Source organism: Nyctereutes procyonoides, unplaced genomic scaffold, assembly GCF_905146905.1.
Source record: "Nyctereutes procyonoides isolate TBG_1078 unplaced genomic scaffold, NYPRO_anot_genome, whole genome shotgun sequence".
Lineage (NCBI taxonomy): Eukaryota > Metazoa > Chordata > Mammalia > Carnivora > Canidae > Nyctereutes > Nyctereutes procyonoides.
In genome coordinates, this window is record NW_026575020.1 from 40,071,176 (window position 1) to 40,092,547 (window position 21,372).

At 43.1% G+C, this 21,372-nt stretch overlaps 1 protein-coding gene across 2 annotated transcripts in view; it reads left to right on the top strand.

Annotated features, from left to right (window-relative positions):
- The window catches only part of SCAI (suppressor of cancer cell invasion), a 164,062-nt gene that overhangs the window by 68,321 nt on the left and 74,369 nt on the right, over positions 1-21,372 (top strand). For both annotated transcript variants that reach the window (XM_055328585.1, XM_055328594.1), the window contains one exon: positions 17,254-17,385. In XM_055328585.1, the coding sequence (XP_055184560.1) occupies positions 17,254-17,385 (132 nt within the window). The remainder of the gene's footprint in view (positions 1-17,253; positions 17,386-21,372) is intronic.

Sequence of the window (21,372 nt, forward strand, 5' to 3'; positions counted from 1 at the left end):
CTAATTCCTTATTTGTCATCATGGAAAATCTGTAATGCCAAAAATGGATGAATCAAGCAATTGCAAGGAAATCTTTTTATGTAGGACTGTAGGAAACACTATTGGATGAAGTAGCCCAAGAGTTGAAAGTTAATGCTGGTGGAGGAAAGATGAGTTAGTGAACTACTGCTTTTCATTTAAGTCTTATTGGGTATTACTGAATTCTTAATTATATATATATTATTTTGATTAAAAAAAATAAGATTGAAAATTGCAAGAGAAAAAGTAGAAACATAACCAATCTAACAAAGTGAAAAAGACAACCCAAGAAAGGGAGAAAATATTTGCAAATCATCTCTCTGGTAAAGTACCTGTATCTAGAATTATACAATGAACTCTTACAACCCAATAATAAAACACCAAATAAAAAAAAATAAAAATAAAACACCAAATAACTTATTTAATAGGCAAATGATCTGAAGAACCATTTCTTCAAAGATGATATGTTAAAGGGCTAAGACGCATATGAAATGATGCTCAATGTCATTAGCCATCAGAAATATAAATCTAAACCACAAGATAGTGCTTTACATACACTAAGATGCCTAGAATAAAAAAGGCAGATAGTAAGTGTTGGTGAGGATATAGAGAAATAAGATCTCTCCTACATTGCTGCAATTGTAAACTGGTACAGTCATTTTGAAAAACAGTTGGGTAGTTCCTGAAAAGGTTAAACCTATTGTTACCATATGACCCAGCAACTCTCCTCCTAGGTATATACCCAAGAAAAGTGAAAACAGATTTCCACACAAAAAATTGGATGCAAATGTTCATAGCAGCATTATTCATAATAGCTGCAAAGTAAAAATCTAAATATCCATCAACTGAAGAATGAATAAACAAACTGTGGTATATACCTACACAATGGAATATTATTTAGTCATTAAAAAGAATGAAGTACTGATACTTGCTACAACATAAATGACCTTTGGAAACATTCTTTGAAATGAAGGAAAACCAATGACAAAATCCACATAGCACATGATTCCATTTATGTGAATATCCAGATGTTAAGTTCATAGAAACAGAAAGTAGAATAGTAGTTGCTTAAGGCTGGGGAGAGGTGTTTTAGGGGAAATGAGGCATGACTACTAATGAATATAAGGTTTCTTTTTTGCGTGATAAAATATTCTAAAGTTGAATGTGGTGATGATTGTATACCTATGAGTACATTGAAAACCAATGATGTGTGTACCTAAATGGATGAATTGTATGAAATATGAATCATATTTCAATAAATAAATATCACTAGATAGATAGATACAGATAAATGGACATATCCCCAGTTACTGCTAAAAGAAACAGTAACTTTTATTTCTCTTTTAGTGAAAAATTTATCATTTTCTTCTTTCTGCTTCCAACTTGTTACAGACAAAATCTGTAACTTAGGAAAACAAAATTGACATGGTACAGATCCTAAGCATCTTTTAATGGACTATAGGTTTTTTTTGTTGTTGTTGTTATTAATTCTGCTTAACACAGATCAAGTGTGACCTAACATTTGCATGACTAAACAGCTTTCTCTCAGAGTGTGCTGAGATGGTGGTTTTGGGTGGTCCCAGATGATTTTCATGTTGTTTTTAGTGTCCCATATACACAGACTTTTGGCGGCCGCCACTGTCATTTTTGTTTGTGAATAAGAAGAAAAAGTGTGTGTGGTCTGCACTTCTTCATATACCAAATAGGAGTAATATCTTGTTGGTGGATGATTGAGATTCTTCCCTGAACTTCTTGTTCCCTCTTGAGTTTTTATGTTATGAATAAATGGCTATTTAAATTGAACTAGATTGTATTTGACTGCTGCCTCTGTGGGTTCCCTACTGGAGACCGTTTTTATGAATTGCTGGCCTTAGGCTTCTTCAGATGATGTTTCTCACATTATTCTCAAGGGTACATATTTTTGATGCTTTCTTTCTTTTTGTGTATTTTGGTGTCTCCTGCCCCATTAGCTTCATAAGTAGTCCTTACATGTATCTTGTTGATAGTCATTGTTTTCAGATGACTAACTGCCTGCCTGCCTTTCCTTTCTTTCACTGCACTGCTTTCTGTTAGGCTGTACTGGGATTCAGTTGAATATGTACTTGATTTGCATATTTGTGTGTGTTAGATAAACAGTTCTCCTTTTCTACATTTGGTAGGCAAAATATCTGCATAGTCTCGTGCACAGTTTCTCACAAATGGTATTCTGGCTCTGTGTACATCGCTGCCGCTCCATGCCCTAGCTCCTTTGGCTTCCTTTTCTTAAACTCTCTTTGCCTTCATTTCACTGGGTTGCTCTCTCCATGGGGCAACAAGTTTGGTACCTACTCATTTCTCTTATAGTTGTTCTTATAGCATGTAACTTAACTCAGGATTAAGTCTGAAAAATTGTTTTCAGAAAACAATTTGTTTATCATTCATGATAGTTTTATGCTATTTCGGTACATGAAAATGCTTTCCACTGTGTTAAGGACCAGCTTTTGAGCACTGCCATTTGTTCATATTATAGGAATACCATCTGTACCAAGCAGTAGCTTCTTGTTCCTTTTACAACGAATATGTTAAAACCATCATCATCACCCCCTACATACGCACACACATTCAAATTTTTTTCATACTTTTTTTTTTTAAGATTTTATTTATTTGCTTATTCATGAGAGACACACACAGAGAGGCAGAGAGATAGACAGAGGGAGAAGCAGGTTCCTCTTGGGGAGCCTGATGTGGGACTCGATCCTTGGATCCTGGGATCACGTTCTGAGCTGAGGACAGATGCTTAATTGCTGAGCCACCCAGGCATCCCCGTACTTGGCTATTTTTCAATTTATGCTTTGTTTTGAATGCATTTATGACAATTTTACAACTAATAATTTTTGAATACATTATGATTTACAGGGCAATTATGTATTTATTTTATTTTTTAAAGATTTTATTTATTAGGGACAGCTTGGTGGCTCAGCAGTTGAGCATCTGCCTTCGGCTCAGGGATCAAGTCCCTCATCAGGCTCCTCCCAGGGAGCCTGCTTCTCCTTCTGCCTATGTCTGTGCCTCTCTCTTCATCTCTCATGAATAAATCTTTAAAAAAAAAAATATTTTATTTATTTATTTATTTATTTGAGAGTGAGCACAAGTCGGGGAGGGGCAGAGAGAGAAGCAGGCTGCCTGCTGAGCAGGGAGCTGGCTGTGAGGCTCATCCCAGGATCCCAGGATAATGACCCTAGCCAAAGGCAGATGCTTAACCAACTGAGCCACCCAGGTGCTCCCAGGGCAATTTTATACCTATTAGTGTTGGACCCTGGCTCACGGGTGCCAACGTGTCCCGGTGGACGCCCCAGAGACTCAGACCCCAGACAGGCAGATGCAATTAGCAAGAGGGTTCATTGAACGTTTGCGCAAACGGGCTCTCCGCCTCCGAGGAGGAAAAGAGCCCCGATTAGCAGTTACAGGTATCTTTTAAAAGGCAAAAGGAAAGAAACTGCCTAAAGACAAAAGAACCGCGGGAGTCTCGTAGCATCCAGGTTGATTTTGGGGAGGGTCAACATGAACCTATTCAGGGACATTCCAGTCAGGGTGTGGGGGGGGGGAACGGTTTTCTTATTGTAAACAGAATGCTTTTAGTTGCTAAAATTTCAGGAAGAAGACTGGATGGGCTGCCTCTGGATTAGGGCTGGCCCTACTTACAAGGGGGGAGGTTTCTTCATTAGTTCATCTTATTGTCCCAATAGCCTTATGAGGTAGCTATTAATATCCCATGTTTGTAGCTGAGAAAACGTGTAATACAATCTTTTTTTTAAAAAAAGATTATTTATTTGAAAGAGAGTGTGCAGGGGTGGGCAGGGTGGGGAAGAGCAGAGGGGAAGGGACAAGCAGACTCCACACTGAGCTCAGGACCCTAAGATTATGACCTGAGCTGAAATCAAGAGCCAGACGTAACCCACTGAGCCACCCAGTTGCCCCTGTGTGATACACTCTTATGTTGATGCTTAATTAGACAGCCATTCCATCTCTTTATATGTCTTTTTAAAAATCTGAGTACATAAGAAAATGATCTCTTTCCTAGCATGTGGTTTCTATAAATATATTCACTGTTTAGTCAGAATAATTTTTTTACTATATTTTGGTTTCACTTCCAAAGTATTTCCATTCTTTTTTCCACCTGGTTCCCTTTTAGGTCTTTCTCTCTTTAAAAAAAAAAAAAAAAAAAAATTTATTTGAAGGAGAGAGAGCAGGTGAGAGAGTGAGAGAGCAGGTGGGGTGTGGGTTGGGAGGGAGGGTGGAGTAGAAGCAGTCTCCCGGCTGAGCAGAGAGCCTAGTCCCAGGACCCTGAGATCATGACCTGAGTAGAAGGCAGACACTTAACCAACTGAGCCACCCAGGTGTTCCCCTTTTAGGTCTTATTACAGAGTAATTCTCTATTTTTTTTTTTTTTGAAGCATCACTAAACTGCAGAGTAATAATCATGGTGATATTACACATTATATAGTGTTTTCAGACTTCTTTCACACCTAAATAACCCTGCTCTATCTTTACAATGGTTATTTAAGATAGAACAAGTGCAAATTGCTTGTTCTTGTGAATTAAAAACTTGCAACTCAAAATGTTAGCTAAAGTTTTTGTTTGTTTACAATCACATAACTAAGAAGTATTAGGAACAGGAATACTCAGGCTTCTGGCCTAGTGTAGGGCTCTTCCCACTGCTGTTAAAATCCTGCATTGTGCCCCCGGTATCATGTAATGCATGCTTTAATGAGGTGTCCTTTCGTACTTTCATATTGCCAGCCACTTAGAATTCAACCCTGAGTAGCAGTTTCTTATGTTGCTTTGTTGAAAGACTTCCTATAAAAAGAAATTGTCATCAAGTCAGGTCAGTAATTTGCCAGATACTCTGTATTTAGCAGAACAAGTCTTTGAGCAGTTGTCCCTACTTGTTGCTCTTTTTCTGTGTGTCTATTTTGTAATCTGTGTCAGGACTCTGTCATATATGGATTGGTTTCCAAGGTCTGCTGTAACAAATTACTACTAAGTAGGTGGCTTCAAACAACAGAAATTTATGCTCTCACACTTCAGGAGGGCAGAAGTACAAAATTAAGGTGTCGGCAGAATTGGTCCTTTTTAGAAACTCAGAGGGAGAATCTGATGTCTCTTCCCTAGCTTCTGGTGGTCCCCAGCAGTCCTCCATGTTCCTTGGCTTGCGGCTGCATAATTTCAGTCTCTGTCTCCTTCTTCCTACTGCTGTCTTCCCTCTGTGTCTGTGTCTGCACATGGCATTCCCTTCACTGTGTCTCCTCAGCTTCTAAGGACACCAGTCTAATTGGATCAGTAATCTATTCCAGTATGATTGCATGTTAATTTACATCTTAATTACATCTGCAAACACATTACAGTTGACCCTTGAACAATACAGGTTTGAACTGTGCTGGTCCACTTAAATGGGGATTTTTTTCAGTACATATATAAACTGACAGTATCAATGAGTACAGTACTGTAAATGTGTTTTCTTTTCCTTATGATTTTCTTAATAACATTTTCTTTTCTCCAGCTTACTTTATTGTAAAAATACAGTATATGATATGTATACCAAATATATGTTAATCTACTGTTGATGTTATTGGTAAGGCTTCTGGTCAACAGTATACTTTTAGTTAAGGTTGGGGAGGTGTCAAAAATTACACGTGGAGGGGAACCTGGGTGGCTCAGTGGTTGAGCATATGCCTTCGGCTCAGGTCATGATTCCGGGGTTCTGGGATCGAGTTCCGCATCAGGATCACCACAGGGCGCCTGCTTTTTCCTCTACTATGTCTCTGCCTCTGTCTCTCATGAATAAATAAATAAAATCTTTAAAAAATTATATGTGGATTTTCAGCTACACAGGGGGTTGACTTGTCTTTTCACTTTTATAACAGTGTCTTTTTAATGACTACAATTCTTGGTTTTCAGAATGATCTAATTTTTGCTTAGTGAACAATCCTTTTGGTCAGCTATTTAGTTTTTTTTTTTTTTTTAACTCCAGGGTCATGAAGATAACCTTCCATATTATTATTTAAGAACTGTTTGAATTTACCTTTTACATTTAGATCTATAATCTACTTAAAATTGAATTTTGTGTAATGTAGATTGGAATCAAGATTCATATTTTTGAGATGCCTGGGTGGCTTAGCAGTTTGGCATCTGCCTTTGGCTCAGGGCAGGATCCCAGGGTCCTAGGATCAAATCTCACATCAGGCTTCCTGCATGGAGCCTGCTTCTCCCTCTACCTATGTCTCTGCCTTTCTGTCTCTATGCCCCTCATGAATGAATACATAAAACCTTTTTTAAAAAATCATATATATATTTTTTTAATTTAGATATGTAGTTGATCCAGTGCTGGTTCTTTTTCTTTACTTTTTGACAAAACTTTTTTCTCATTGTTTTACAAAATGCCACCTTTTTGTGTCATAAATCAAGTGCCAATGAACATTGCAGGTTATCTCTCAGTTCTGTTCCTATTGTATTCTGTTTTTCTCTCCTTTTGCCAATACCATACCAGTCCTGGAGCTTTTCCAGAGTCTTGACATCTAGTGGAATAATTTCTTCCATTTTCTTCTTCAATATTATTTTAGCTGCTGTTGGGTCTTTGTATTTTCATATAGATTATAGAATCAATTTTTCCATTTCCATTAAAAAAATCTATTTTTTAAAAGATTTTTATTTATTCACAAGAGACCCACAGAGAGAGGCAGAGACATAGGCAAAGGGAGAACAGGCTCCCTACGAGGAAGCCAATGGGGAACTTGATCCGAGACGCGGGAATCACGCCCTGAGCCAAAGGCAGACACTTGACTGCTGAGCCACCCAGGTGTCCTGACAAACTTTTTTTTAAACAAATAATTGTTATATGTCTGATTTCTAATAGAGTCACTGAAGAAGCTTCTACTGTCATGATCCTATATAAGTGCCAGGGAGAGATTAGATTTTCAAAGAAGGTTTTACTGGAAAAGGTGTCATTTGAATGTCTATGAATATAAATTTGCGAGGTGAGCAAAATAGGCAAAGAGAAGAACATGTAAGTTTGTGATGTTATGTAAGTGTTGTGCCCAAGATTGCGAATCCGAGAAACCACCAAGGACCCAACACCGATGCAAACACACGAGGGTTTATTTACAAGCTCAAGCTTGGGTCCAAGTATACCCGACACAGCGGAGCAGGGACTTGGACCCCGAGGTGGGTTTCAGCTTAGTTTTAGGGGATCTTCAGAAGAGGTGGAGGAATTTCTCAAGTTCTGTTTACATTTTGATATGGGGCTTTCAAGGGCATAGAGCTCTGTTCTTATTCTAATAGGGGCTTCCTGCCCTTGGCTTGGGCTCTGTTCTCATTCTAATAGGGGCTTCCTGCCCTTGGCTTGGGCTCTGTTCTCATTCTAATAGGGGCTTTCTAGGACGTTAAGCTGTAAGCTATTTTCTTCCTGTAACTGAAGTAAGGTAAAGTTCAGCTCTTATTCTCTGGGCCCTGGGATGGCTGTACTTGTGCTAAGGCTGAACTTAAAGTGGAATGGCCTTTATTTTCTCGGCCTCCACATTTCCCCCTCTCAGAGGAACCTAAGGAAGGACCCAATAATGGGTCCAGGTTGCTCTCAGAGTGAGCCAGGGGGAATGATTAAATCAGGATTCTAACCAACCTTGTTGCTATTCTCACTCCCATTTACATTCCAGGGAAGAAGCGACATCTTTACGTTTAAGGCAGCACATAACCATCCCCACCCCACCCTTTGTTGTAAGAAGACTAAATCTAATCCCCTTCTATTTTGAAAGATAACCTCAGACTAGGGAGTCTTGGAGGTGGGAAATAAGTGAGAACAGCACAGTCTTAGCTTTAGGGGATTGTCCTTGTCTGGTTGGCTTTTCCATTCTGGAACAAAGTCCTTGAGAACAGCGTGTGGGTGTGGGTCAGCTGGCCGGATGTGGGTGTAGTGAACCCAGGGAGTAATCCCGTCGACCTTGAGAGTGGTGGGAGTGGTCAGGATCACAATGTAAGGTCCCTTCCAGCGAGGTTGAAGTGTCTGGTGTTGGCATCTCCGCACGTACACTGTCACCTGGCCGATATCGATGAGGGTCCGGGGGTGGCCCAGTCTCAGAGAGGGCCCTCAGTTTAGGCCACACCTGCTCATGGGTTCGTTGTAACATTTGGAGGGAGAAAAGAAGTTGGTGATCATCAAATTCAGCAAGCACCTCAGGTTTTAAATTGGGGATAACAGGTGGAGGAAGACCGAACATGATCTCGTAGGGAGTCAGTCCCATCTTATATGGGGAGTTCCTCACCCTATATAGGGCGAAGGGGAGGAGAGTCACCCAGTCCCCGCCAGTCTCCAGGGCTAATTTAGTTAAGGTCTCCTTTAATGTTCTGTTCATCTCTACCTGTCCTGAGCTCTGGGGCCTATATGCACAATGTAATTTCCAATCTGCCCCAAGTACTAGTGCCACTCCCTGTGTTACCTTAGAGACGAATCCTGGGCCGTTGTCTGATCCAATCCTAACAGGAAAACCATACCTCGGTAAGATGTCTTCCAGCAGTTTCTTGGTCACGGTCTGTGTCATTTCATGTTTGATGGGAAATGCTTCTGTCCATCCTGAAAAAGTATCTACAAACACTAATAAATACCTGTATCCGTATTTTCCAGGTTTTACCTCAGTGAAGTCCACTTCCCAGTAGGCTGGGCGGTTCCCTCGGAGCCGGGTGCCTGGGTTAGATCCATGGGCGGTGGCATTAGTTAACTGGCATGTGTGGCAGCTTGCCACAATCTGCTCCATCTTTGCTCGAGAGTCTTTAATAGTGATCTTTGCTCGAGAGTCTTTAGTAGTGACCTTTGCATGTCGTATGAGGTCTTCCATCTTCCTTATCCCCATGTGAGTACTCCGATGTATTTTGGATAGGACTCGCCGTCCTAGTTCCTCTGGCAAGATGATGCTGGAGTCTGCGGCCCTCCACCAGCCACACAAACACTGGGTCATAGGCAAGCATTTGATCCAGTGTAAATCAGCATCAGTATAACTGGGGGTGTCAGGCAGGGTCGGTGCCCCCGGATCAGGTCCCGTGGTTGCTAAGACCTGGGTCACCAGAAGGGCCGCCTCCTTTGCTTTTAAATCGGCTAGCCGGTTTCCCCTGGCTACTGGTGTGTCTGCCTTTTGGTGCCCCAGACAGTGGATGATGGCTAGGGCCTTGGGCAGCCAGAGGGCCCTCAGGAGTTCAAGAATCTCCGTTTTGTTTTTAACAGTCTTTCCCTCTGCTGTCAGGAGCCCTCTCTCTCTGTAAAGGGCTCCGTGGATGTGAGCGGTGGCGGAGCCGTACCTGCTGTCGGTGTAGATGTTTATTCGTTTACCTTCCCCCATCGTCAGCGCCTTGGCCAGTGCGATCAGCTCTGCCCGTTGAGCAGATGTTCCGGCTGTCAGTGGTTCCGCCCAGACGGTCTCCGTTTCTGTGGTTACGGCTGCCCCCACATATCTGACTCCTTCTCGGACAAAACTGCTGCCGTCCGTGTACCAGGTGACGTCCACATTCGGCAGTGGCTGGTCCTGGAGATCAGCTCTGATTCCGTGCACCTGTGCCAAAATTTCTTGACAGTCATGCAGAGGGGGGTCCCAGTCTGGGTTAGGGAGTAGTGTTGCCGGATTCAGGGTTGTCGGTGGCTTAAATAAAATTCTGGTGCGGTTTAGCAGTAGGCTCTGACAATGGGTCAGACGGGCATTGCTGATCCAGCGGTCTGGGGGCTGTTTGAGTACCCCTTCAATAGCATATGGGGTGGTAACATGCAGTTCTTGCCCCAGGGCCAGTTTGTCTGCATCCTTGACCATAGTGGCCACCGCAGCAATAATTTTTAAGCATGGGGGCCATCCAGCAGCCACCGTGTCCAGCTTTTTGGAGAGATAGGCTATGGGTCTCTTCCAGGGACCTAAGTACTGGACAAGGAACCCTTTTGCCACCCGGTCTTTCTCGTCCACATACAGGTAGAAGGGCTTGGCTAGATCGGGCAACCCAAGAGCCAGGGTAGACAGTAAGGCCTGTTTAAGGTCATTAAAGGCTCTGTTCATGGCCTCTGTCCATTCAAAATTTTCCTGGTGGCCTCATAGAAGGGTCTGGCCATCTCAGCAAAACCCGGAATCCATGAGCGACAGAACCCTGCTGACCCCAGGAATTCACGTACCTGGCGGACGGTGTGTGGCTGTGGGATTCTTTTCTTTTTTTTTTTTTAATTTTTATTTATTTATGATAGTCACAGAGAGAGAGAGAGAGGCAGAGACATAGGCAGAGGGAGAAGCAGGCTCCATGCACCGGGAGCCCGACGTGGGATTCGATCCCAGGTCTCCAGGATCACGCCCTGGGCCAAAGGCAGGCACCAAACAGCTGCGCCACCCAGGGATCCCGGCTGTGGGATTCTTAAGACAGTTTCCTTCCGTGCACCTGTCAACCATCTTTGTCCATTCTTTAATTTGTACCCAAGGTAGCTCACCTCTGCTCTGCAGATCTGGGCTTTTTTAGCTGAGGCCCGGTATCCTAGGGCCGCTATGGTCTGGAGAAAGTCCCTGGTGCCTCGCAGGCATGTGGTCTGGTCCTCCTCCACCAACAGGATATCATCTACATATTGTAATAAAGTCAAATGAGGGTGCTCGGAACGGAACTCACCCAAGTCTTCGTGTAAGGCCTCTTCGAAGATGGTCGGTGAATTTTTGAATCCTTGTGGTAGCCGAGTCCAGGTGAGCTGGCCATTGATGCCTTTATCAGGGTCCATCCATTCAAAGGTGAAGAGGTCTTGGCTCTTGGATGCTAAAGGCAGGCTGAAAAAGGCATCTTTTAAATCTAATACCGTATACCAAGTTTTGTCTGGAGGCAGGGTGGAGAGAAGGGTGTATGGGTTTGGGACCGTAGGGTGCATATCCTCTACTCGCCGGTTGACTTCCCTCAAGTCCTGGACTGGCCTGTAATCGTTAGAGTGCAGTTTCTGAAACGGCAGCAAGGGAGTGTTCCATGCCGATTGGCAGGGCCTTAATATGCCCGAGTCCAGTAGTCGCCGTATGTGGGGTGTGATTCCCGTTCGTGCTACTAGAGGCATGGGGTATTGGCGGACCCTGACAGGGTCTGCCCCCGGCTTTAGTTCTATGTATATGGCTGGTCGATGCTGGGCCAGCCCGATTCCCCCAGTTTCTGCCCACGCTTGGGGAAATTCCCGCAGCCAACGGTCAATGTCAGTCATTGGGGCTGAGGGCATTTGGTGGAGACGATATTCGTCTTCTAAACTCAGGACAAGTACCTGAATTGGGTGCCCCTTCTTGTTTAGGACTTTTGCCCCTTCGGGGTGGAAGCAAATTTGTGCCCCTATCTTGGTGAGCAAATCCCGACCTAACAACGGGTAGGGACACTCAGGGATGACCATGAAGGAGTGGGATACCCGGCCCGTGCCGAGATCCACAGTTCTTCGGGTAGTTCATGAGTATTGTTTGGTGCCCATGGCCCCTTGCACCCATGAAGTTTTGTTTGCCAGTTTCCCTTGGGGTTATAATAAAACCGAATGTTGTGCCCCAGTGTCCACTAGGAATTCAACAGGTTGCCCCTCCACTTTAAGAGTTACCCTGGGCTCGGGGAGGGGTGCCGAACCCTGACTCCCCTAATCGTCCAGGTTCTCCATTTCTAAGATCTTGGCAGGGGCCTTAGATCTTTTGTTAGGGCAGCTTTTTACCCAATGGCCCTCCTCTTTGCAATAGGCGCATTGGTTTTTGTTCATCTTAGGGCACTCCCAAGGGGGACCAGGGCCAGCCTCCTTACCTGTCCCTTAAGCCAGCTTCTTGAGGTGCCTCCGTCTTTCCTGTGGGTCATCCATGGTTTGTGGCCAGCAGGATCTTGGCCAGGTTTCGGGTCTGCCGGTCACTTAGTTTGGTTTGTTGTTCTTCCAGACTTTATTATTATAGACTCGTTCTGCTACTGTCACTAAGTCCTGCAAGCTCTTCTCTCCCAGTCTCTCTACTCTTTGTAATTTCTTTTTAATGTCCGGAGCGGCCTGGTTAACAAAAGCCATGATAATTGCGGCCTTTGTTTCCGGGACTTCTGGGTTCATAGGGGTGTACTGCCTAAAAGCCTCTATGACTATCTCTAAGAAGGCTGCTGGACTCTCATCCTTACCCTGTCTTACATCATAGACCTTGGCCAGATTGGTAGGCTTGCGCGCTGCAGCCTGGAGACCTGCCCCTAGAGTCTGGCAGTGGACCCGGAGTCTCTCCTTACCTTCAGCTGAGTTGTAGTCCCAGGTGGGGCGGGATAAAGGGAAGGCAGCATTTATGAGGTCTGGGTTTTGAGTCGGCTGTCTGTCCTCTCCCAGGACAGACTTCCGGGCTTCCACCTGAATTCGTTCTCTCTCCTCGGTGGTGAAGGGAACCTGCAAGAGCTGTTGGCAGTCATCCCAAGTGGGCTGGTGGGTAAAGAGAACAGTATCTAAAAGCCCGATTAAATGTCTCGGATTATGAGAGAACTTTGCATTTTGGGTTTTCCAATTATATAAATCACTGGTGGAGAACGGCCAGTATAACATTAGCTGTTCGTCAGTCTCATCGGGGGGCCCCATGGCACGGAGAGGAAGGGCGGTGGAGTCGGCTGGCCCCGCATTCAGAGGTGGGGCCGTCCGCTGGGTCCGACTGCGTGTCCCCGCTGCTGGCCCGTGCACAGGGACTCCCTCGTCAGGGAGGGGTGGCGCCCCTTCTGCAGCCCCCGGTGTCTCCAATGGAGGGGCAGAAGGGGGAGGGGGTGCCTGGTAGGGCAGCGGGAGAATCAGGTCCTCTGGGGACCTGAGGATAAAGGGGCGCTTGGGGCGTAGAGTTGGTCTCCTTCTCGGCTTTCCGCAGGGCTAGAATCTCAGTGGGTCCTGCTTTGGGGGGTAAAAATGGTTTTAGCCAAAGAGGGGGATTCTCGATCATGTCCTGCCAGATCAGGATGTAGGGCACCTGGTCAGAGTGGCCGTCCAGTTTGTCCCTGCAGATCACGGCCTTAACCTGTAAGATAATAGGTAGGTGAAAAGTTCCTTCTCAGGGCCATCCCACGTCAAAGGTTGGCCATTCTGATATGCAATAAATTCGGAATCTCTCTCTGTATGTCTATGCTCAGAATACGAGCTCTTTCCCTAGCATCTGAGAAGTGGGAGAGCATAAGAGACAGGGAAGTGGTTTCTGTCTCCCCCGTTATGTCCCCAATCCACACCAAGACACAGACAGTAAAGACAATTAACAAGGACACAATAACACAGACAAATGCGAAAAAAGTTAACAAGGACATAGTAACACAGACAAACGTTCCAGTGTGGCTGCAGAGACAAAACAGAAAGCAACCCGAAGGGCTGGCAGCCCGTCCTCCTTACAGGTGAGGACCCCGTCCTCCTGGTGGGGGCAAGGGACCTCTCCTCAAGACCCTCGCTTGACGGCCTGCCAGCGCGTCCGCTTAAGCCAATGCCGACCTAATACAGATTGGAATTCCTCCAGGTTAGAGCTCTCAGAAATATGCGCGCAAAAGGTAGAAAAAGTTGAGTGCACTCACCACGCATGAAACCCTCCAGATAGGGTCCTGGGAGTCTCTCGGATCCCAGATGAGCCCCCAGATGTTGTGCCCAAGATTGCGAATCCAAGAAACCACCAAGGAGCCGACACCGATGAAAACACATGAGGGTTTATTTACAAGCTCGAGCTTGGGTCCAAGTGCACCCGACACAGTGGAGCAGGGACTTGGACCCCGAGACTAAGAGGCAGTAGCAGCTTTATAGGGGCCAGTGGCCCATGGGATACACAGAAAGTTGCACAGTCATGTCGGTCCACACGCAGGTGGCCGATTGAATTACACCTTACCCTATAGTATCCATTTGAGCTGGCCTGTTACTTTGGTCAGAATTGGCGCACAGTTTTGGCGGGCACAAAGCAGGGTTACATTGTTATGAGCCGATTTCCAATTAGGGTGTGCCCAGCGGCTTGACTAGGGTGGGGCTGCGCCTTAAGCAATAAGCAGGTTATGTGGGGGTCACACAGGAGGTGGCAGGTGCAGCACAAAATGGAATCAGTCCTGCTCTGCTTGTCCAGGGGTAGGGGATTTTTGTTAAATTTCCTGGGTCCCACATATATTGTATTTTTGTAAATATACATAGGTTCTGTTAGACATATATATATATATGTATATATGTGTGTATATATATATATAATTCCCTTTATTTTTCTTAAAGATTTTATTTATTTATTCATAGAGACACACAGAGAGAGAGAGACAGAGAGGCAGAGACACAGGCAGAGGGAGAAGCAGGCTCCATGCAGGGAGCCCGACGTGGGACTCTCCCGGGCTATGATTCTCTTTATTAGAATGTGGTATTAAAAGCCAAGATTTAGGAACTGGTATGTTCATACCACTGGGAAGTAGAGGTAGTTACTGCTCTAAGGCCTTCTCAGTAGACAGATTTACTGAGCTAGGGTGTATGTATGTGTGTATGCTTATGTGTACACACACAGACACACATACTGCACATCCATTTATGTCTATATTCTTAAAAAAATCCATTAGTTCACGCATACCTTCCATAGGGCTTATTCTTTCTCTTTTCATATTTCTCGTCTATTATAGAGATAACTCTGGGTCCCATTGTCCTTAGTTGATTTTGTTATTTCTTCCTGTATAACCCTCCTCTATATGACAAATCTCCTGTTGTGGCCTCCAAACTGTTCCATGTGAAGATACTCTTCTCACCACACTCAGGTTCCAACATTGCAGGCAAACTGGCCCTTTGTGTGCATGTGGATGGTCTCCTCACAGTCTGTGCCCTCTGTGTGGACACCTACTGTGCTGTGTCCCACCAAGTGGTTGTGGGATTGTATTGTTCAGGAAGGGGCGAGGGCTCCTCTGGAATTCTTGCTTCATTTTAATGTTTCTAGCTGTGGGATTATTTATCTTTTCTTGTTGTTTTAACATTCTTTGAGCCCTTTTAGTTTGAGGCCTTATATTTTCTCTAAGTCTCAGAGGCTTATGGAAGTTTCTTTTTGAAAATATTTTTATCATCTCCAAGTATTTTTTCCCATCTATGTATACTATTATGTGGAAGTTGATTTCCTTCATTTCTCTATTCCGAATCTCTTGATTTTTATCTCTTCTTGATGTCTTGTGGCAAAGTACCTTAAGCCTGATATTTTAGCTTATTAATTCATTCAACTCTATCCTTTCTACTCTTCAATCCATTTACCCATTAAGTTTATTTCAGTCACTATACTTCTCATGCCCAGTATTTTTATTTGTTCATTATGATATTTTCTTCCTGCTTTATCTCTAATATCTTTCCTTAAGTTATTTTTTAGGATTTTATTTTTTAATTATCTCTACACCCAACGTGGGGCTCGAACATACAACCCTGAAATCAAGAGTCACCTGGTCTCCCGACTGAGCCAACTGGGCTCTCAAGTTTGTTTATTTTTAAGCTTTTATTTTCTATTTTTCTCCTGTGTCCTGAGGATATTAGTCACTCTGGCTCATGAGATATTTGAGGTGGGTAAAGAAAGCTACAGGCAGCTTTGTGCCTAGTTTGTGCCTCTCCTACTGGGTTTAGAGAATGAAGGTGAGCATTGGGTTGGAGTAGAGGACTTACCCGGGATCATTACAGTGTGTGAAACCCCTTCCAAGGCCCAGCATTTTTCAAGGTCTGTTTCCCTCTGTTAAAAACTCCTACCCCACCAAGCACAAAAAGTAGTGGTGAGAAGAGGGAGCATTTGAACATAGAAGGACCATCCAGTCCATCTGTGCAAGTCCCGACCAGCTGGCTCTATGGCACCCACTTGTTACTCTGCAGCCCATTGACATTTTTAGGGGCTGACAATCTTCCTGCCCTGTAACCACAATTGCCTGTTAAAGAAAATGTTGGAGAGAAAAATATTTACCAAAATAACTTGCACCACACCCTAACTGTCATCTCTGCTGTCTGGCTCTTGTCTGCTCTGCCTGTATTTTCATCCTATATTGGGACCAGACTTCTCTATGTTGTTCCAGGAATTTCTGTCCATATGGAAGCACAAATGAATTTTTTTTGTTTAGTATAGGTTCATACTATAAATACTGTCCAGCAACTTGCTGTTTTTAAAATGGCTGATTACCATGATTGATTGCATATGAAAATAGTTTGGACTTAATAAAATACAGCTTTAATATATATGTGTATTTGTGTATTTTTGTATTTTGGGTTTCTATATCCCTTTTACACTGAAGTGTCTGTATAGTATCACCTTATCTTAAATATAATTTTAAGTTAGTTAGAGTGCAATTGTTAGTGTTCTGTGAAGCACTTTTCAAAAAAAATATTTTATTTATTTATTTATTTATTTATTTATTTATTTATTTATTTATTTATTTATTTATTTATTTATGAGAGAGAGCTCTTAAGCAGGAGAGGTGGAAGGGGAGGGAGAGAATCTCAGGCTGACTGTGCTCTGAGCAAGGAGCCTGACATGGGGCTGCATCTCACGACCCTGAGACCATGACCTGAGCTGAAACCAAGAGTCAGATGCTTAACTGACTTGAGTCACCCAGGTGATCCTATAAGTACTTGGTAATTGCCCTTCTTGGTTCTTTTAGGTTGTTACAAATTTTTAAATATTATGATACTAAAATAAATCTTTGTAGATATAGTGTTTTACATTTATAGATCATTTTCTAGGATGGATTTACAGAATGGATCAAACAGGTCAAAAGGATCAGCATTTTTTATTCTTAACCATATAAAGGAGTACTTGGAACATAATAGGCATCCAAATAATGCTTACTGGATGAACAAATATTACAAAAATTACTTTACAATGGATGTACCAATTTTCATTCCCCCCTTTTTTTTTAATATTTTATTTATTTGACACAAAGAGAGAGAACGCATAAGTAGGCAGAGTGGCAGACAGAGACAGAGGGAGAAGCCGACTTCCTGCTGACAGGGAGCTCAGTGAGGAGCTCCATCCCAGGACCCCGGGATCATAACCTGTGCCGAAGGCAGATACTTAACCACTGACCCACTCAGGTGCCCCCCAATTTTCATTCTTAGTGAGTATGAGATTGTCTGTATTCCCACACCATCTTGTACTTACATTATTCTGATGATGTGACTGTGATCAGAAGAATTCTATATCTATCTTTAAAAAAAATACTATCAGATGATATAACTAAGGTTCTCTTTTTTATTTTCACCCACTAGATGATTGGACATATGTTTTCTTACAGGACTGAATTTGCGCTTAAAGAAATCATGTCCTCTGGAGGTGCTGAAGATGATATCCCACAAGGAGAGAGAAAAACAGTTACGGATTTTTGTTACCTTCTGGATAAGTCTAAGCAGCTGTTCAATGGATTAAGGTTAGTGGGCTCTTGATGCCTTAAACTTTTCTCATTCTGTATTTTTTCCATGACTTGTGTATAGTAAGTTTCTGAAAGTTATGGATAGACTATTTTATAAATACCTGTAGTAGAGATTATGCTTTATTCTTTGACACACTTCATTCTCAGATGAAAATGTTGTGCCCAAGATTGTGAATCCGAGAAACCACCAAGGAGCCGACACCGATGCAAACACACGAGGGTTTATTTACTAGCTCGAGCCTGGGTCCAGATATACCCGACGCAGCGCAGCAGGGACTTGGACCCAGAGACTAAGAGGTGTAGCAGCTTTATAGGGGCCAGTGGCCCATGGGATACGCAGATAGTTGCACAGTCATGCCTGTCCACACGCAGGTGGCTGATTAAATTACACCTTAGCCTCTAGTATCCACTTGAGCTGGCCTAGTACTGTGGTCAGAATCGGCGCGCAGTTTTGGCGGGCACAAGGCAGGGTTACATTGTTATGATTTCCGATTAGGGTGTGCCCAGCGGCTTGACTAGGGTGGGGCAGCGCCTTAAGCAATAAGCAGGTCATGTGAGGGTCATATAGGAGGTGGCGGGTGTAGCACAAAATGGAGTTAGTCCTGCTCTGCTTGTAGGGTAGGGGATTTTTGTTAAATTTCCTGGGTCCCACAGAAAAAACAGTAGGAGAGAGGATAATTTCTATTGTTCTTTTCAGGTTGAGAAGAACTATTTTGTTAGATGGTTTAGTTGTTTTGTTTTTTTTTTAAGATTTTATTTGTCTATTCATGAGAGACACAGAGAGAGAGAGGCAGAAACATAGGCAGAGGGAGAAGCAGGCTCCCTAGGAGGAGCACAATGTGGGACTTGATCCCAGGACCCCTGGATCATGCCCTAAGCCAAAGACAGATGCTCAACCACTGAACCACCCAGGCATCCCTTGTTAGATGGTTTTATATACATTGTTCCACATCGTACCTGGTTTACATCTGATTTTACACATTGGGGTATTGAAGTTAATGTGTCTTTTGAGAAGACATTTACAATTGTAAAGATAATTACAGTGTTGGACCCTGGCTCACGGGTGACTCAGACCCCAGACAGGCAGATGCAATCAGCAAGAGGGTTTATTGAACGTTTGCGCAAACGGGCTCTCCGCCTCCGAGGAGGAAAAGAGCCCCGATTAGCAGTTACAGGTATCTTTTAAAAGGAAAGAAACTGCCTAAAGACAAAAGAACCGCGGGAGTCGCGTAGCATCCAGGTTGATTTCGGGGAGGGTCAACATGAACCTATTCAGGGACATTCCAGTCAGGGTGTGTGGGGGGGGGAACGGTTTTCTTATTGTAAACGGAATGCTTTTAGTTGCTAAAATTTCAGGAAGAAGACTGGATGGGCTGCCTCTGGATTAGGGCTGGCCCTACTTACAAGGGGGGAGGTTTCTTCAACAGGATCATCAAATGAATCCTCCTTGACCACTGAATCTAAAGCTATGTTTTCAATCACTTTATTCTTATATTCATTTAATTTTTTTTAAATAAAACTTATCACTATCTTGAGCAACCTTACTGATTTGCTTATAATGTCTACCTACATAAAATTAAATGTTCCTACAAGCAGGATCCTGTTTGTTGTAGTTTTCCTAGTACATAAACCAGGGTCTGGCTCATTGCAGATACTTTGTAAACATTTGTTAAATGAAGGATTCCAAAGACAGTATTAACTCCTAAGCTCTGCTGCTTCCTATTTTGTGCTACAGAAGAATCTTTGAGATCAACTTTTGCTTTTGCTAATAAACAGAACAATTGTATCTTTTTAAAGAATTATTTTCATTATTATAATTCAAAAAATAAAATTTAAAGCATAGGTTTTATATCTTCTTTTTTCCCCCTGGAATGTCATAAATCTTTAAAATTTACATGCTTAGACCATTTTCTTGTTTGGTCTCCAGTATTACCGAGGTCTACCTTATTTATTCAGCATTTATTGAGCCCTAGTATGTACCACATTCTGTATTGGGTACAATGATTCAAAGATAAAACTACCAGTCTCTGCCATCAAATAATCTGTGACGAAATTACAAAAACACAAAACCCATGGCAATCTGAGGCTCACTGCTAGCCTCAGATTTTGCGTATCTGTTAAGCAAATTTCCTACATGCCTTTGTGTGCTTGTTGAAATTAAAGCAAATAAAGTTAAGTGAGTAGTAGATTTAAAGAATATGAAGGCATTTACAAGTTTGCATGAAAATCCTTTGTGACTCTGAAACTCTTATTCCCAACTCTTTTTTTTTTTTTTTAAATTTTTTTTAAAGGCTTTTTATTTATTTATTTACGATAGTCACAGAGAGAGAGAGAGAGAGAGGCAGAGACACAGGCAGAGGGAGAAGCAGGCTCCATGCACCGGGAGCCCGACGTGGGATTCGATCCCGGGTCTCCAGGATCGCGCCCTGGGCCAAAGGCAGGCGCCAAACCGCTGCGCCACCCAGGGATCCCTTATTCCCAACTCTTAAAACAGTAACAAAGTTATAGTAGCTCCGACCTCTTCCCTTCCCCCTCCTCCTCTCCCTTCTAATTTATAGAGCTGTATTTCAAAAAGTAAAATATACCTAAAGTTTATAATTTTTTTTAAAGATTTTATTTAGGGGATCCCTGGGTGGCTCAGTGGTTTAGAGCCTGCCTTCAGCCCAGGGCATGGTCCTGGAGTCCCGGGGTCGAGTCCCACATTGGGCTCCCTACATGGAGCCTGCTCCTCCCTCTGCCTGTGTCTCTGCCTCTCTCTCTCTGTGTGTGTCTCTTGTGAATAAATAAATAAAATCTTAAAAAAAAAAAAAAGAAGATTTTATTTAGGTTACATGAGAGACACAGAGACAAAGACATAGGCAGAGAGAGAAGTAGGTTCCTTGTGAGGAGCCTGCTATGGGACTTGATTCCAGGACCCTGGGATCATAACCTGAGTCAAAGGCAGACGCTCAACCACTGAGCCACTCAGGTGCCCCCGCAGTTTATAATTAAATGGTTTAGTATACTTACAGAGTTGTATACTAGCAACACAATTTAATTTTAGAATATTTAATCATCCCCAGGAGAAACCCCATACCCTTAGCTGTGATTCCCCCCTTCCCTAGTCCTCAGCCCTTGGAGACCACTAATCTACTTTCTATATCTATGGATTTACCTATTTAGGATTTTTCATATAAATAGAAGTATAAATAGAATAGAATAGTGTATGGTCTTTTGGACTGGCTTCCTTCACTTAACTTTTTTTTTTTTGAGGTTTATCTATGTAGTAACATGTATCAGCACTTTATTCCTTTTATTACAGATTAATAATCCATTGTACAAATTTACTATACCCTATCTAGTCATCAGTTGATCAACATTTGAGTTATTTTGCACTTTTTGCCTGTTATGTATTCATACTGCTAAGAACATTTTTGTATAAGGTTTTGTGTGGACATACTTCCAGTTCTTTTGAGTGCAAACCTTAGAGTGAAATTACTGGGTCATAGGATTCTCTGTGTTTAACCTTTTGAGGAACTTCCAGACTTTTTCAAAGAAGCTACACCAACAGCAATATATGACCGTTCCAGTGTCTCCACATCTCGCTAACGCGTGTTACTGTCTTTTTTTTTTTTTTTTAGGATTTTCCTAGTGGGTTTTTCTTAAAAAAAAATTTTTTTTTAATTTGAGAGAGAGAGAGAGAGAGAGAGAGAGAGAGAGAGAGAGAGAGAGAGCTGGAGTGGGGGAGGGGCAGAGGGAGAGGGAGAAGCAGACTCCCTGCTGAGAAGGGTGCCCGATGTGGGGCTCAAACCCAGGACCCTAAGATCATGACTTGAGCTGAAGGCAACGGATTAAGTGTCCCCTTTTAAAGTTTATTTAAAACTTACTTAAGGGCAGCCCTGGTAGCTCAGCGGTTTGGTGCTGCCTTCAGCCCAGGGCCTGATCCTGGAGACCTGGGATTGAGTCCCGCGTCGGGCTCCCTACAGGGAGCCTGCTTCTCCATCT